The sequence below is a fragment of the Ciconia boyciana genome, chromosome 3 (assembly GCF_034638445.1).
Source record: "Ciconia boyciana chromosome 3, ASM3463844v1, whole genome shotgun sequence".
NCBI classification, from domain to species: domain Eukaryota; kingdom Metazoa; phylum Chordata; class Aves; order Ciconiiformes; family Ciconiidae; genus Ciconia; species Ciconia boyciana.
The window spans coordinates 28,503,435-28,518,901 of record NC_132936.1 but is presented as its reverse complement, the minus strand read 5'-3'; the positions used below and the strand labels follow the sequence as shown (position 1 = coordinate 28,518,901).

General features: G+C 44.6%; 1 protein-coding gene across 23 annotated transcripts in view; it reads left to right on the top strand.

Moving 5' to 3' along the window:
• The window catches only part of DST (dystonin), a 315,224-nt gene that overhangs the window by 31,966 nt on the left and 267,791 nt on the right, over positions 1–15,467 (top strand). For 15 of the 23 annotated variants that reach the window (XM_072855195.1, XM_072855191.1, XM_072855192.1 and 12 more), the window contains exon 4: positions 2,236–2,443. In XM_072855195.1, the coding sequence (XP_072711296.1) occupies positions 2,236–2,443 (208 nt within the window). Of the gene's footprint in view, positions 1–2,069; positions 2,088–2,235; positions 2,444–3,982; positions 4,089–15,467 lie in introns of those variants that run through there. The other 8 variants (XM_072855208.1, XM_072855207.1, XM_072855214.1 and 5 more) reach the window with 2 other exon arrangements.

Sequence of the window (15,467 nt, the reverse complement as noted above, 5' to 3'; positions counted from 1 at the left end):
ACTTTGTCCTTGCATATTCCAAGCTGCTACATAAATACTAACAAAATATCACTATAGCACCCTCACAACACCGTTTCTGGGCTCTTTCTAATTTTCGTATTATAAACTAGAAATGAAGAAGGTGAAGAAATTGAAAGGCAAAATCTGTCTCCATGGGTCTGTGTGATCCAAAGATACTGAAGGTTGCTGTGCAGCCAATAGAAGATACAGGCCTGAAGCAGGATGTTCAGTGCTGAGATTAAAAGAAACACTTTCTCTTTTATGGCAAAATCTGGAGCTAAGGACAGGCCACAAGGCACCTAATCCCTGACTAAGCACATCAAGGGGCCCTCTTAGCCCCACCTGATACAGCAAAGTGCCCTGCAGCAAGCTGTGCACTTCCAGCTCCCGTCAGGAAGACACCTGTATGTGACCATCCTGCTTTAGGAGACCCTACAGAGAGTTTTTTCTTATTATATCATCTGGCAGCAAAATATTCCCAGCACTAGAACTAATTACGAAGGCAATCAGAGCTGGGATCAGACATCTCATGTTTCTGTTTTTCCGCACTTACTGCTTGCTCTCTCCACATCACAATACAGTGAACAGGAATTCAGTGAATTTTTATTAATATTTATATTTATTTTCATTCCCTCCCTCTCTCCCCTTTCTAACTTCACCATGAAGTACTGTGGAAGGAGAAAAGAGGATTGGGATAGAAGGAGGTCAGGAGGAGCGACCACTAATAAGAGATCCCCTCTTATTTAGCGGATTATTTAACTGTATATTATTGGCAGTTGTATGCATAGCAAAGAGTGCATCACATTGTTACTCTGGATTGTGCAGGTTTTGAGTTTTAAAGTGGGTAGAATACCCCCCAATGTAATAATAACAATTCACTTGTCCACCCCATGAGAACCGACAGTAAAAATGTTCAGACAGTAACAATAAATTTTATCAGATCTCAGTCACAGTAGAAATTTCTTCTGTAAGTAAAGGTACATTTCAAGGCCCTCAAAAAAAAAAAAAAAAGGCTACAAGACAAGCCTAAAATAATAGCTCTTTTAGTATCAAAACCTCTGGAATCTAGATGGGCTGAAGGAGGGCTGTCTGTGCATAACAAAGTATACTACACCTTTCCAGGTTGAGAATAGCGTACCCCTAAAAATTAACATCATACCTGGACCAGCATCAGGTTACACTTTTGAAAGACTGCCACAGCAGCTCCCACATGAAATCACAAATCAAACCCATCGTTTTCTAGTCGGGTGCCCTGGAGAAACCACAAGTCTCTCCAGTCAGAAAATGCAGAGGAAGAGAAACAGCACCTTGCCCCCCATCGTGTCCTGATAACCTGTGTATAACACTGTATCCTAAATTCTCAACATGGTGTTGAAATGTTATCGTTCAGACACCTCCGTTTCCCACTTCACCCTAAACAGGGCAGCCAGAAATGGCAGCAGCCCTACCCCTGCGCTGCATCAGTGCTTAGTTACGTTTCTGGAAACGCTCTTTTTTTGGGTAGCTGGGAAGTCTGGACGTGGACACAGCCTATAAGCCGAGATCAGCCCTTGGCAAGGCGTGACCGAAAGCCGCCTGTCATGCCCGGCGACCCAAAGGGGCTGCTCTGAGAAATCCTGTTTCCTCCTCCCTCCCGCCCTGCCCGCCAGCCGCGCCGGGCTGTGCCCGGGAAAGCGGGGCAGGAGGAGGGGGCCCGGCGGGGCGGTAACAAAGAGCCCGCGGCGTGGCGTGGTGTGGCGTGGGCTGCCTGCGGGCGTGGGTCTTTCCCAGAGACGGATTTACAGGAAGGCTTTCACCAGCAGCTCGGTGATGGCAAATCTTTCCCTTGACCTGGCGGGGGAGCCAAACGCTATCGATTTGTAGGCCGGAAGGTTTTTTTTTTTCGGTTGTTGTTGCTGCTGCTGCTGCTGCGTTTATTGTTGGAGAAGTGGGAGGCTCATTTGCGAGCTGGCTGCCCGGCCGCAGGCCGCGGCTCTCCCCATACATCCCTCCAAATGCATTCCCACTAAGGACCGGCTATTTTTTGGAGGATCGCCCTCGGCGCTCCGCGCACGCACCCCTCTTTCCCCCCTAAATTCACGGCAATGGTGAGCGGCGCCCCTCTCCCCTACCCTCATTTTCCCGTGAGATGCTTTTCCACGCCACGCGGGGCGGGTACTCGCCGGTGCTACCGGAGGCCCCGCGTCCCGAGCCGCTCCCCACGCACCCTGTCTGTCTGTCTGTCTCCCCGTGCAGAGCTCCGGCAACGCGTCCTACCGATGCTCCATGTCGTCCTCCGCCGATTTCTCCGACGAGGAAGACTTCAGCCAGAGGTCGGGGACGGTGTCGCCGGCGCCGGGGGACACGCTGCCCTGGAACCTGCCCAAACACGAGCGGTCCAAGCGGAAGATCCAGGGCGGCTCCGTGCTGGACCCCGCCGAGAGGGCCGTGCTGCGCATCGCCGGTAAGGCGCGGCCGGGGGCTGACGGGGAGGGGGCGGGTGGGGGGCAGAGGGACCCCCGCCCTCGGGCTTTCTGAACGCGGCCCCTCCGGGTGGTGACTAAGCTCTTTGGCCGCGTTTTCCGGCTGGGCGAACTGATGCGTGTAGGAAAGCCAGCCGAAATACGCGCAGGTGCGCCCATTAAACTTTCATGCGGAAACGCATGAGCGGCGCGGGGGCCGCAGCGCCGGCGTTAGCCATTTCAGCTGGTGCCGGCGTTTCGGCCGGGAGGCCGAGGGACCACCCCGCCTCCCGGGGTGGAAGCGGCGCTGGGCCGCCCGAAGCGCGGGGGAGCGGCCGATGCTGCTCCGCGGGGCGTGCGGGGCGAGGCGCGGCGCTGCGCCGGTCGTTGTCCGTGCGGGGCCAGGGCTGCGCTCTGGGGGGGACGGAGACGGAGACCAGGACGGAGCCCGGGACCGGGACGGAGCCGCCCGGTGTGCCGGAGGCGCGGGCGGGCGCTGCTCCGCGGCCCGGCGACAAGTGATCTCGAAAATAGGGCGGAGGTCTGCTTCTCCCCGGCCACAGCTGGAAGCCGCCTGTAAATGAATCCCGGGAAGATGCGGCGGTCCTCGGCGCTCCCGGGGACACCGCTGTTTCCCCCCACCCTTCTGTGCGTGCCTCCGTGGGTCCCCTCCCGGGACACCATTTCCCGGGGTCGCGCATCTTAACGGCGCTGTTGGGGGCGGCGGAGGACGCGGTGGTAGAGGGTGCTCTGCGCAGCCGGGGTCTCGCCAGCCGCTGAATGCAGCCGCAGGGGGGGGTTGCGGAGCTGGCCTGGCCTGGCCCTGCCCAGCCCGGCCGCGGCGCTCGCCGCCGCCCCCCGGAGGCAGGGTGCGCGGGGCGGGGGCCCGGCGCCGCGCCCCGACGGGCCGGGGGCAAGGCAGGAGGGGCCGCTCGGGGGCGGGCCCGGCGCCGGGGTCAGGCCGGGTGGTGGCCCGCGGGGCGCAGGCGCGGTGGGGACGCGGCCGGGGGCGGGTGAGCGGCGGTGACACCTGCGGCGGGGCCGGGGCCGCGCCTGCGCCGCCGGGGCACCGGGGGGTCCCGCACCGGCCAGCTGCCGGCGCCGGGGGCTGCCCGCGACGCCCCGGCGGTGTCCGCCGTGCTGCGGCCCCTCAGCGCCAGCGCTGCAGGGCGGCAGTGCCTCCGCCGGCGTTGCGTCCCCGCCCAGGCGGCCGCCACCCTCCTCGTCCCGGGGGGGAGACCGGGGCAGAAACACGGGGGGCGGGCGGGAGGCGGCTCAGGAGGCAGAGCTCGCCGGCCCCGCAGGCGGTGCCCCGGCGATGGGGCTGGAGCCCAGGGGCTGTGGCGGGGAGGCGGCGGCCGCCGCCGGGCTGGGGCCGCCCCCCTCCGCGCTCCGAGGGGCGGCTACCGAAACCCGAGCGGCCGGCGGGGGCGTTTCCTCGGCCGGGTTGGCAGCGCCCTCCCCCGCGCTCTCCCTCCCGTTAGCCGTTGGGTTTTTTCTTGTGCCGTCCCCGAGGCTTCTGGCTGCCCGGAGCCGCGCAGGGATAGCCCCCGGCCATGGCTGGCTACCTCTCCCCCGGCGCGTACTTGTACGCCGAGGAGCAGGAGTACCTGCAAGCCTACGAAGATGTCTTGGAGAGATACAAAGGTAGGCAGCCCTCCCCGCAGCGGGGCCGCCGCAGCCGCCCAGGCTGCCGCTTACCCCGCCGGGCGTGGCGGCTGCGGACACGGGAGGGGAGGCTCCGGCGCGGGCGGGGGGCGGCCAGGTGCGCCCGGCCCCGCCGCCGGCGTGAGGGGAGACCGATGGCCCCGAGCCCTGCCTGGTGCCCGTCTGGGGAGCGGGCGTCGGTGGCTTCTGCGCTAAATAAAGATGCCATCTCTCCCTCACCAGTGGGTGAAACGCACTCTCTTGTGGCTAAAAGTCTCTTTTTCGAGTGAAATGCGGACACGGTGATTTACGTCTCGATGTGCATTTGTATGTAAAGCTTCAGTTCATTCTGACCTTTTTTTTAATTATTTTTTTTGTGGTCGGGCAAAGAAGGATCTTAGTTCGTGTAGCACCTGAGTTTTTTCATCGAATACAGAAGAACAAGGAAAAAGGCGTTTATCATAACAGATGCATACGGCTAAATTTATCTTGCTAGAAACATAAATTATGTTGCTTTCTTAAATTCATCGGGATGGAAGAGGTGGTTTGGGAGACGTGATTCATTGCTGTTTGTCAGTACATTTGCTAATGCTAAATCTGAAAATGCTTATCAAAAGTGTTACAGGTCTGATTTTAATTCAAGTGCGAAAGGGATGGAGTTAACTGTTCAGATTGAATCTTCATCCCAGAAATAGTTTTTACAGCATGTCACAGCATATGCTGACATTTGCAGTGCTGAGTCCTTTTGTAATGTTTGGGGAAAAGGTGGGCTAGATTTTATATCTGAAATTTTTATTTTGAAGGATTACAATTTTTCAGCTGTATGTTTCCAGTCAGTTCTAAAGGGTTTGGTTAAATGGTTTCGCCTGATGGGAATGGGAGTGGCATAGTTTAAGACAGCTTGATTTGAAGATACCGGTAGTTGGGTTTTATTTAATCCGGGTTGTTAGTGGCAATATTTTGAAAAATAAAACCCCTACAGACGGTTATTTTGACATGAGAACTTGTCAGGTCCGAATCTACTGTATACCTGTGTCACTTGCAATTTCGTGTGTCATTAACAGTATTGACTAATGACTCCTTTGTGTCTGTTGCCCATTGTGTCAGTGCAGCTATGGAGCATGTGCGCTATTTCTGTACTGAAATGCATTAGTGCGTTTTAGTTGAGAAATGATGAGAGATAATAGATCACCTTCAAAAGCACATCTTTATTCCATTGTCTCCTATTTTTTTGAGTCATCAATTACCTTATATGTAGCTGAACTGATTTTTGCAAAATTTTAAAGCAAGTAGACTGTTTACTTTGTGAATAAAGAAAATGCTGAGAAAACTTGTTTTTCTGTTCTGGTTCTAATCCAAAGCACTGCTATTCTGCTTTAGATTACCTTTGATTTGCTGCTAGAGTCAGGTTTAATAAGGTTCATTCTCATACCAGTTTGTCTACTTGCTTAAAAACCTGGGAAGGATAATAGGCCTAATTTCCCCTATGTCAGTGAGAGTTTTATCAGCATAAGGACTGAAAGATTTGGTTTTTAAGTGTTGGAGGACAAAGGGATTTTAATTAAAATAAACTCCTAAAACTAATTCACATATCTATTAGAAATAAAGCACATTCTGGAAATATTTCAGTGTATCATACTGTGGGGGTAACATAGGGTCTGTTCACGTGCTATTTTCAGTGACAGCCAAATTACGAAATTATTCGGAAGGATCCAGTTTCTGTTGTCTTAGTTTTTAGTGTCATATTCAGTATCTTGGTATGCAGTGTTTTGCTGCTTGAGGTATACTGCATTCAGCCTTTGGGAGCAAAGGTAAAGATTTGGACTTGTTTTAATTAAGATATATTGGAAACCTGGAAAACACATTATTCTTTAAAATGTGTTTCCAAGCCGGTCATGATTTCCCATCCGAGTCCCAGTAGTATGACTTCACTACAGCGATTGTTGTTCTGATGACTTGCTATGGGAGCTGATCTAATCAGAAAAGAATTGCTACAATATAGGCTTTGAAGAGGGAGTGCCATTTCTCTGAATTTCTCAGTTGTAAACACCACGTTTAGTGATTTTCTTAATCAAATGCTAACTATGTTGACTTTATATTTAAGACGAGCGCCAATCCATAATTTTAATGCTAATAGTTCTTTTTTTCCTTTTTACAGTCTGCAGAATGCTCTCGTATTCATCTAGGGCATTATCAGGGTGCCAAATTATCTATGCCCCAGCTGTTGAGTACTGTAACTAGCAGAGTCAGCTGTACAAAATTCATTGCCTGTCTTGGAAGACACGGGATCGTATGATGCTGCATCATTAAGATGTTCAGGCAGTTTCATTTAGGAAGAGAAAAGCAGTCCTTCTTAAACGTAGAAAAGTGCAATTTTACTCATCTGTTTGTGCAGCCAAAGTAGGCTGTGGATCGTGAAGACCGTGCAATACCAAGTACCTTGTTGCTTTAACAGTTGAAACCAGGATATTTGTACATCTCCAAGTTCTGTCTGCTGACCATGTCTCTGGCTGTGACAGTAAATAATTAGGGAACTGTTTGCTAAATCTGAGATAGCACGGAAGAGCTGTTTGCTGTGGGAGAAGTGTGTGTTGTTTTCTGATTCCTGGTCAGATCAGTTGCTGGCTGTCATAGTTTTTTCTTGATTCATGTAGTAATTCATTAGCAGTATTTCTAAAGCATTTTGGCAGAGGAAAAAAAGTCACGTTATCTCAGATGCTTTAGAAATCATGTTGAATCAAGCTACTTATTCAGGGAAAAAAATGCTTCTTTGTTAGTAGCACCTCTAAGAATTCAAAGGCAAAGCCGTTATTGTGATAGTGGCAATAAAATGTCTAGTGTATTTTATCTGAAATGTTTGAAGTATTTCACATCTTGTTTGTGATTGAATAGGAGGATGAGAAATCATACAAATATTAGTTCATGTAACAGCTAAACTACATCTCAAAAGCTATATTTGAGTTCTCTGGGAGGCTGTAAAGAACTTAAAATTAGTCTTGCTGCTTTGTAAGTTATCTCACCATTGCCTGGGAACAAAAATTAATAAAATTATTGTTAGCTGCAGCCTTCTTGACAAATAAGAAAATGTCCAGCAGTATTTAATATACATTTAATTTTTAAAATATTAAATGCCATCTCTATCAGATGGCAGAGGTATGCATTGTTCCATACCAACATTATGTGAGTATTAAATATTTGAAGATCACCACTTTAAGCTTTAACTGCAGTGCATTCATTAGATTTACTCTGGTATAAGTCTTAAGTAATACATATATGATTCCTCTGAAATTGTTTAGTTCATTTCAGGTAAAACTTTTTTGTATTTTTCAGTTCGGGCAGTAAACGTTTATTTAAATATCAATTGCAACAACCTTTTCCTGCAAGATTTTGAATAATTATGTAACAAAGTTGCCTCCCTCTGACATCAATATTGAAAAGGCCACATCTGTTAATGACTGCGTGATCTCTGTCTCTAAAAAAGAGCTAATTCTTAGAGTTAAGTATTGAATAAATCACAGCTATTCAAGAATGTTCTTACAATCATGTAAGCTATAAAAGTTTAAAATATATAGGGTTATCTGGCCCATGCAGACCCTTTAATGCTGTAGATTTTGGCTCTGTAGGAAACAGATCTATTACAAAATTTAGCTTGACGTGACTACCCACAAAAAATACAGCCTTGTGGTTCAGGGACTTGACTAAATTGTTGTTAGTGATAGGAAAGGTATCACATAAATGTTTTCTTTGCATCGGATGTCTGATTACTGCTTCCTTAGGGTACTTTGGGCTCACTGCATAGCCTCTGCCTTCTGTAAGAAGGAGGGGTGAGTCTGGGACTGGGGACAGCAAAACTCAGGTTGGGTTGTTTAAACTTCGGTGCATTCTGTTTCACTGTTGGCATTTCTCTCTTGGTTTAAAAAGATCTGTAATATTACACATTCAGCTGAAGCATGGCAAACAGTTCTGTTTCTGTATTCTGAGAACAAAGACGCTGGAGATGGACGAGAGCTAGCAGGTCATCTGATGCATTTTGTTGCCTGTGTAGGGTTCAGAGGTAGCGTAATTTGTTCTAATGATTGATTGAGGGTAGTGTCAAGTAAAGCTGTTCTGACATTGTTTGGGTACAGTTTTTGAATTAAGATAAAAAAAATAGATACCTGTCATCCAGCTCCTTTGAGCTGACTTCAGGAAGGGACCATTTGCTCAGAATGGTTTTTGTACATCTGAAAATAAAGCTAGTGCTGCATTTTAGGAATTTAGAGGCTCCTAAATGTGTTTGGTATCAGACTTAGTCCAGAGATATTCTTCTTTAGAGATGGCTTCATAGAGCAAAGACAGGAGGGGCCGTGGCAGATGCTCCTGGCTCTGGAATCTGTGAATTTCTGAATTTAATTATTTATGCTCTGAACTCAGGGGCCTGAACTCAAAGCCTGCAGAAATCTTGTTCTTCTGGGCTCTCAGCTGCGAACTAATCGGATCTCCTGCTTCAGGGCTTCTGATTTTGAACTCGGAAAGAAATACTGGAGTGAGTAATTTATTAGATGCTTTTAACATATTTTCTTTCTCCTTTGGCATAACAAAAACTGGTGGCATATAGGTGTTAGTTTTGCAGGGTGTATAAAGAATTACCACTTTGGATGGTTTTCTTCTACCTCTTTTCAGGTGCTGGTAGTATCTAGCCTTGGAATTGATCACTTTTTTGTTCAAATAAGACAGGGGTGTTTTGCTGACTAGCGGAGGGTACGTGTGGATTATCCAGCTGCATGTCACCTAATCCTTTCTTTGCCACCATGCAAGTCTTCAGCATGATGACACCGTTGTTTCCGCTGTTCCTAGCACATTTCCTACAGCAGGTTAGCCTCCTGGGAATGAAGGATTTTAGCCAACAGAAAGTGCCTTCAATTAGGGATGGAAACGTAATGGCATTTGTGCTGCATGGAGTCGGACAAAATTAATGGACTCCTTGGGCCGTGTAAAAATGTAAAACCTGCAGTTTTACTCTGTTTCAGCATACCTCCTTCTTTAAGCGGAAAGTTCTCACTTTTTCAAATTGTTGGACGTGGGATTTTTTTGAGTGCATTTCATCCTAAATGTGAACCAGATCTTGCTGATTTGACTTGTGTGAGCACTTCACTTGAGCTGAGTTGAAGGGGTCTTAATTTTGTTGGAATAAAATAACGAGAACCTGAATGTTAGCCAATTCAGCGAGGTTTTGCCTGTGTAAAGGCCTCAAGATTTGGGCAGCAGTTTCTGAAGCTGAGTTTGATGGTATACATAAACTGCAGTTGCATCTCCATGGCTTAAAAACATACCCATTTGGATGACTAAGGCGGGCAGAATTTGACCATCGATTCAAATATCTTTTCTATGTGAAATGGGGCAGAGATCAAAGTCTGTTTCATTGCTTTTCTGGTACTTCCCAATTCCTGTTGAGTCAGCACCATCTTTTAAATAGAGCTCACAGGAATATTCCATAATTCCATTTTTTATGGCCAAAACCAGGAGGTGGTAAAGTGTGTGTGTGTGGGGGATAAACTTCAGTCATCATTGTGTTAAAAGGCTTGTTCTGGCTCAGTTAACATTTTTGGTTGAGGTGTTTCTAATTGTTTGTTGTGATCTAATTTGCTAATCTCTAGTGATATTTTGCTTGAAAACCAGATTATGCATTCTTTTTTTCCTCTGCACTGTTTAAAACATGCCTGATTTGAGGAATTTATTCCACCATTTTGCTAGAACTTCAACATGTACTTGGAATAAGTGCTTTGTAAAATAAAAATGGGCTTATTCACATGCTTGAAGTTAAGTGCAAATATTTTATAAGTTCAGGCTTAAAAGAACAAAGTTTTGTAAATGTCAAATATGAATGCAGCTTATTGCTGCATGCCTGAAATGTTTCCTGTAAAACATCATTAAAGCCGTTTAATTTAACAAAGCCTTGATTTTCTGTAGTGGGTGAAAATATTCATGTACTGAATGCTTTCAGTCAACCCAGCTTTCAAACAGGTGAAACAATGCTTACAAAGACACTTCAGTCCACGGGTCAAATCCTGAAGGGCATGTTAATAGCCAGATCTTACAAGTTGATCTGTGTAGGCAGACTCCGGTGCTTTTGTGGGAATACACTGGCTTTGGAAATCCACCCACGCAAGTCTCTTCCCAAGATTGGGGCCCAAGTAATAGCTCAGCCTTTAATAAGGCATGCTCCTGCTGAAATCGGTCATCCTGTAGGGCATTCCAATTTGGTCTTAGCTGCATTAAAAGCAAGTTAGTATGTTTCTGGATTTAATTTTATTATACCTGGTGAGTACGTCATTTTGTTGTGGAGTGTAATCTATCAACTTTTTGGATTTTGTACACTTTAAACAAAGTGACAATAGCTGCAAATAAATCTGTGAAAGGTTGGAGATGCTAGGCAAATATATTGAGGGTTAAATTCTGCACATTGCAATTACACAATTAGTGTAACTATTTCTGTAAGACAAGGAGGATTAGGCCTCTGATGGGCTTTTCAGTAGCATAGGCCAAAATCTGCTCTTGATTGTAGCCACATGGCCCTTTTGAACTTGGTTTGCTTTCAAATATATTTTCATTGTTCAGATTCATAGTTAATATGTGAAATTACAGTATTTAATAACATGTTCTACAATGCATAGAAATACAGATCAGCAATTAAGTGGGGTTCATAGCCTAATTGTGTTGGAAAACTAAATTAGTTTGGCCTGAGATTGAGGTATCCAGCTATCTGACAGCTATGACACTTTGCACCACTTGGATCTAAAATTAGTAGAGCTCTTCTATACCGGGATTAGAGAGAAGTGTATATGTTTTAGTTCAGAAAATGAGTAAAAGTCTGACTCTTCATCTTTCGGAGGGACGTTTCAGGCAATTTACAGATGAGACTATGGGTGAACAGAGAAGCCCCCGAACGTCTTTTGCTGGGTACTGAAATGGGTGTCCTGTCATCCTGCTTGGAGACTTTTCTTCTGCCTGATCAGGTTACAGTCTGAGCGTTCCTCATGTGACAGGGTCTTTTAGGCACAGTAGAAGCAGCATTAGAAAACGCGTGTGGTCATTTGGACAGACATTTTACAGTAATAATAATAATAAAGCATCCTGAGCAGTTCTAGCAGAAGAGCTTTTTTGAGAGAGGAATGGCACTTGCGATGCTGTGGTTTTTTCTCAAACAAAACTTCTGTTAATTTTGGTAGGAGTGAGGAACGTAGCTATTAAGGTTTATAAATATTTAATGCTTTAAATTACCTTTAGATCAATTTTTAATCTAGAGGTAAAGGACTTACATTACGTCCTAGAAATCAGGAAATTACTTGAGCATTTGTCTGGAGAAGCCACTGCTGTGTAGTCGTACATAACTTCTGGGAATATGGTATTGTTGCTAAGATAGTTCTTGTTTCAGAGTAGGATATTTTCAAAAGCACACATAGCAATTTGATTGCTAGCCCCGATGACTTTTAATAGCAATTAGGTGCTTCACTGCTGTTTGTGCCTTGGAAATTCTCTCCCACTGACTGTACGTTGTTCAGATCATAACCTGATGCTGGAAACTGTATTATAATACCATGTGTTACAGATTAGTTCTGCATTTAAAACTCAGTTTTTGAAAGGTTTTAAATATGAAATCTTCTGTGGAGGAAAATTCATCATAATTTTTAGAGAGAAAGTTGATTTCAGAATGAAAAAGGACATGCGTTTCAAACATACTGAAATTTTCTTTGTATTGTAGAGCAAACATTTTTCTCAGGCTTTATAAATTCTACCCTCTTGTTCAATTTTTAATAAAACAATTGCTGAGAAACATTTGTTGTGGTTTTGGGTAGGTAGGTTTTTGGTTTTCTTCTTCACAGATAATTTTTGTTGAGGTCCAGTTTACACTAGAGTTAAACGGGCATTTGGCTCGGTATCTCTTTAGACGAGAGAAGAACAGACACAGATGAGCTACAGGAAGAAAGCCAAAGTTGATTAGGTCCGTTGATGAAATTACCTTATGATTTTACCATGCTCAACAGGATACTTTTGCACTGTTCTGTTTCAATTTTTTAAAATAGAGCCTTTGTTAATAAAGTCCATACACTGCTTGCGAGGCCAGATCTAGCCTACCTCTGAGAATAACAACCCAAATTCTAATTTTCTGCTTGTTTCTGTTGCAAATTGTATTAAATGAAATCAAACTGATTCATGTAAGCATTATATGTTTCTACTGAAATTGTACATTTATTTTTGCTTTCTCACGGATATACATTTCCTTCAGATCTTGTGTTACACTGAATCAGTCCAGCCGTCCAACATGCTGTTTAAAGTGGGTTTACGGAAGCGCTGTGTAGCTATTTAAGTTGCAGCATCAAACATTTATATTCAAAGTTATAATCTAATTTATAAAGATTACATTAGTGTCCTAGAAACAATACACGTTTATGCCTTGATATTTTGACTGTCATACTGAAGCATTTTTTGGCTTTGGGAACCACATAATACTCAAGAGAATTTAAAGAATCAAGTTTACACTTGGAGAACATGTGTGTCTTCTGCAATAATTTGCAATTTAATACCAGTGTAAGGATTTGATTAAATAACATGAGAAATTGGGGGATCATCTTTATGCTAAGCATGAAACGTATTGTGAATTTGGTGCCTAGATTTTTGTAGTCATTTCAGTGACCAACGTTGTGGATGGTCTGTTGGACATTTAGATGTATGACTAAAATGTTGATGGATCTTTGTCCAGTTTGTCCTGAATGTTGTTTTTTTTTCTTTGTTTCCCCAACGAATACACTTTTTTGCATCTACCTGCCTCTGATCTTCTGTCATTGCCTTCTTCAGGGCATACTTCTTCATTGAAGGTTGCATGCCCTCTTCTGTTTTCCTAGTAAGAAACACCTGGGGGGGGAAGCTTTTTTTTTTTAAAAATAACTTTGTTGCTAGCATCTGGAAGATCCAGTGTGGCTCCCATTACTCTACCCTTGGGTCCCCTTTCTTCCTTTCTCCATCACTTTCAAGTTAAATTTTAGCTGTAGGCTGGATTCCTTGCAGGCGTGCACCTACAAAGTGCAGGCAGAAGATTGTCTTGCTTTGAGGGGCTTCTTGTGGGACACACTTGCACGCCCCCTGTACCAACTTTGCAGAGGACTGAATCATACTTCCTCCTCAGACCGGTCCCTTCCCAGTCGTGGTGGAAAAAGAGGAGACCTCGATTCCAGTCTCCTCCTGCCTGCGGCTGGAGTGGAGAGCATCCACGGAGCACGAGCTCTAGTCCTCGGAAGCAGCATGGGCTTCACTCCCTGAACTGTAGTTGAAGCTGTAGAGAAACCTTTGAGCTTTTCCTTATCATAATCAAATGTAAAAAATGTACGTGTGTGGAATGAGATTTCTCAGGCTTTGTGCCCGTGTGCTGGTTCCTGCTGTGAACTCGAGTTCCTGGAGTCGGGGTAAAGCCTGACTGGGACTTGAGTCTCGGGTCATGCACTGACGTGCTGGTGTCCTACTGTGAGACCGTTTCAAGCGGAGAGTTTAATCCCTCTCAGTGAAAGTGCTGAGAGAGAGAAGAATGCCCAGGGGACAGACGCTAACATGGTCACTTCTTTTGAAGTGATTGTATTTCTTTAGCTCTTGGTTTCAGTACTCTAACTCGCACTTGGATGTGTGAGCATTGCTGTTTAGGGTGAGAGAGTCGGTCCAGTTTCTTGCCTGGACCTCACGTCGCCAGTGAAAGCAAACGCTCCCTCCCTCCTGTGTGCAACCATGTTAATTAATTATGCAATGCACTAAGATGTCTTCTCTATCTTAACTGCATTTTAAACCCTCAAGACTTGCTTTCCATGTATTGGCTTAATGACTCGGCTGATAAATAATTTTAAGTTGACTTATTTGCCTTTTTTTTTCTTCTTCTGAGTAAATAAACAGGCCATCACAGTATTTATCTCAATGACTAGCAGTTAGTGTTGATGAATGGCTTAGATGCTATGTGAGATAATGGAGTCTGTTTGCAATTTGATTTTGCCAGGCTCGCGAATAAGCGAAAGGGAGTCTAATTACCATTTTTGGTCTTTTCTTTTTTTTTTTTTGTATTTCAGTTAAAATGCTTTTAGTTCTGTGTTTCATGATTGAAAATCTCAGCTTCTACAATCTCTTCATGCTTCTAAGTTCTCTCCATACCATAGTACGAAAGCATTTAATGACTGTACAGGCACTTCAGTGCTCCTACTACTGATGTACTTTGTGAGATAAGACAGTGTGATTGTATGTAGTATCTTTGTTGCCTTACTGTTTTATGTTGTATGTCTTTGATACGTATTTAAGAATTCCCTTTGATTTTTTTTTTTCTTTTAGGCAGTTCTAGAATACCAAGTATAAGATTTATTGATCTTTGTGCAGCTAGCAGGCAGTTTTCTGCTGATAGTCTTGGTAGTTCAGAGATGCTTAGCTTCTGTTTTTAATTCCCAATACTTCTTTACTTTTTGTTTAAATTATATTTCATATCCTGTCATTGTCTAGTAATCTTTCCAGTTTCAATAGGTTGGGTTTTGCGTCTTAAAATTTTGGAGTTCTCCCAATCTGAAAACATTTGTATCATCACACAAGATCCCATTTTTTTGTTTACTGCCTTCTCTAAATCTTTAATAAATGCAGAATGCATTGATGATTTCTGGAAAACCACACCATTCTTCTCACATTGGAAGGCAGCCAAAATTCAAGGCTATTATTCTGTAAGTCACTTTTCAGGCTACAAAAGGATTACACACTATATCCTAGTTGGTTTTAGTCAGCTTTTGGAAATATATGTCATTTTTACCTCTATTTACCTATATACATACATGCACCTTTTTTTGTTTTTAACTCAGAGGAGTCCAAACAATTATGGTGAAATTTGATTTATTATTGCAGAAATGATGGGAATTTGGCATTATATTCTCAGTGTCTTTCCCAGTATTTTAGGGTTTTTTTTGTTTTAATTTGTGCTTTCCAGTTACTCCCAGTGGAACTACTCAGAGCTACATCAGTAATTTCTCAAGCTTCTTCATTAATTTCTTGCAAATAGTCTGCAGAATAGTGATGTATTTTAGTGTAAGTTTTTGTAAGCAGCTTTTTTTCTCTCATACCTTAATTTTTTTCTGAATTTGTAGTAAGGTGATGGTAGTTGGCTATGTAAGCTGCTTGTTAGGTGGATGTGTTTCGCTTTCCTTTGTGGCTACATAATTTCTTCTTTGAGACTCCCTTCCTGTGATGGAACATGGTAATTTTTCTGTCAAGGAGGCTGTGGGGAAAGGAACAACAAATTGTCATCTTAAAGACTAGGTCCTTGCTCAGTAAAGAGTTTATTCAGATACTTAGCCATTGCAGTGGCTTGCCTAGTCTTGCTGCCTCCCT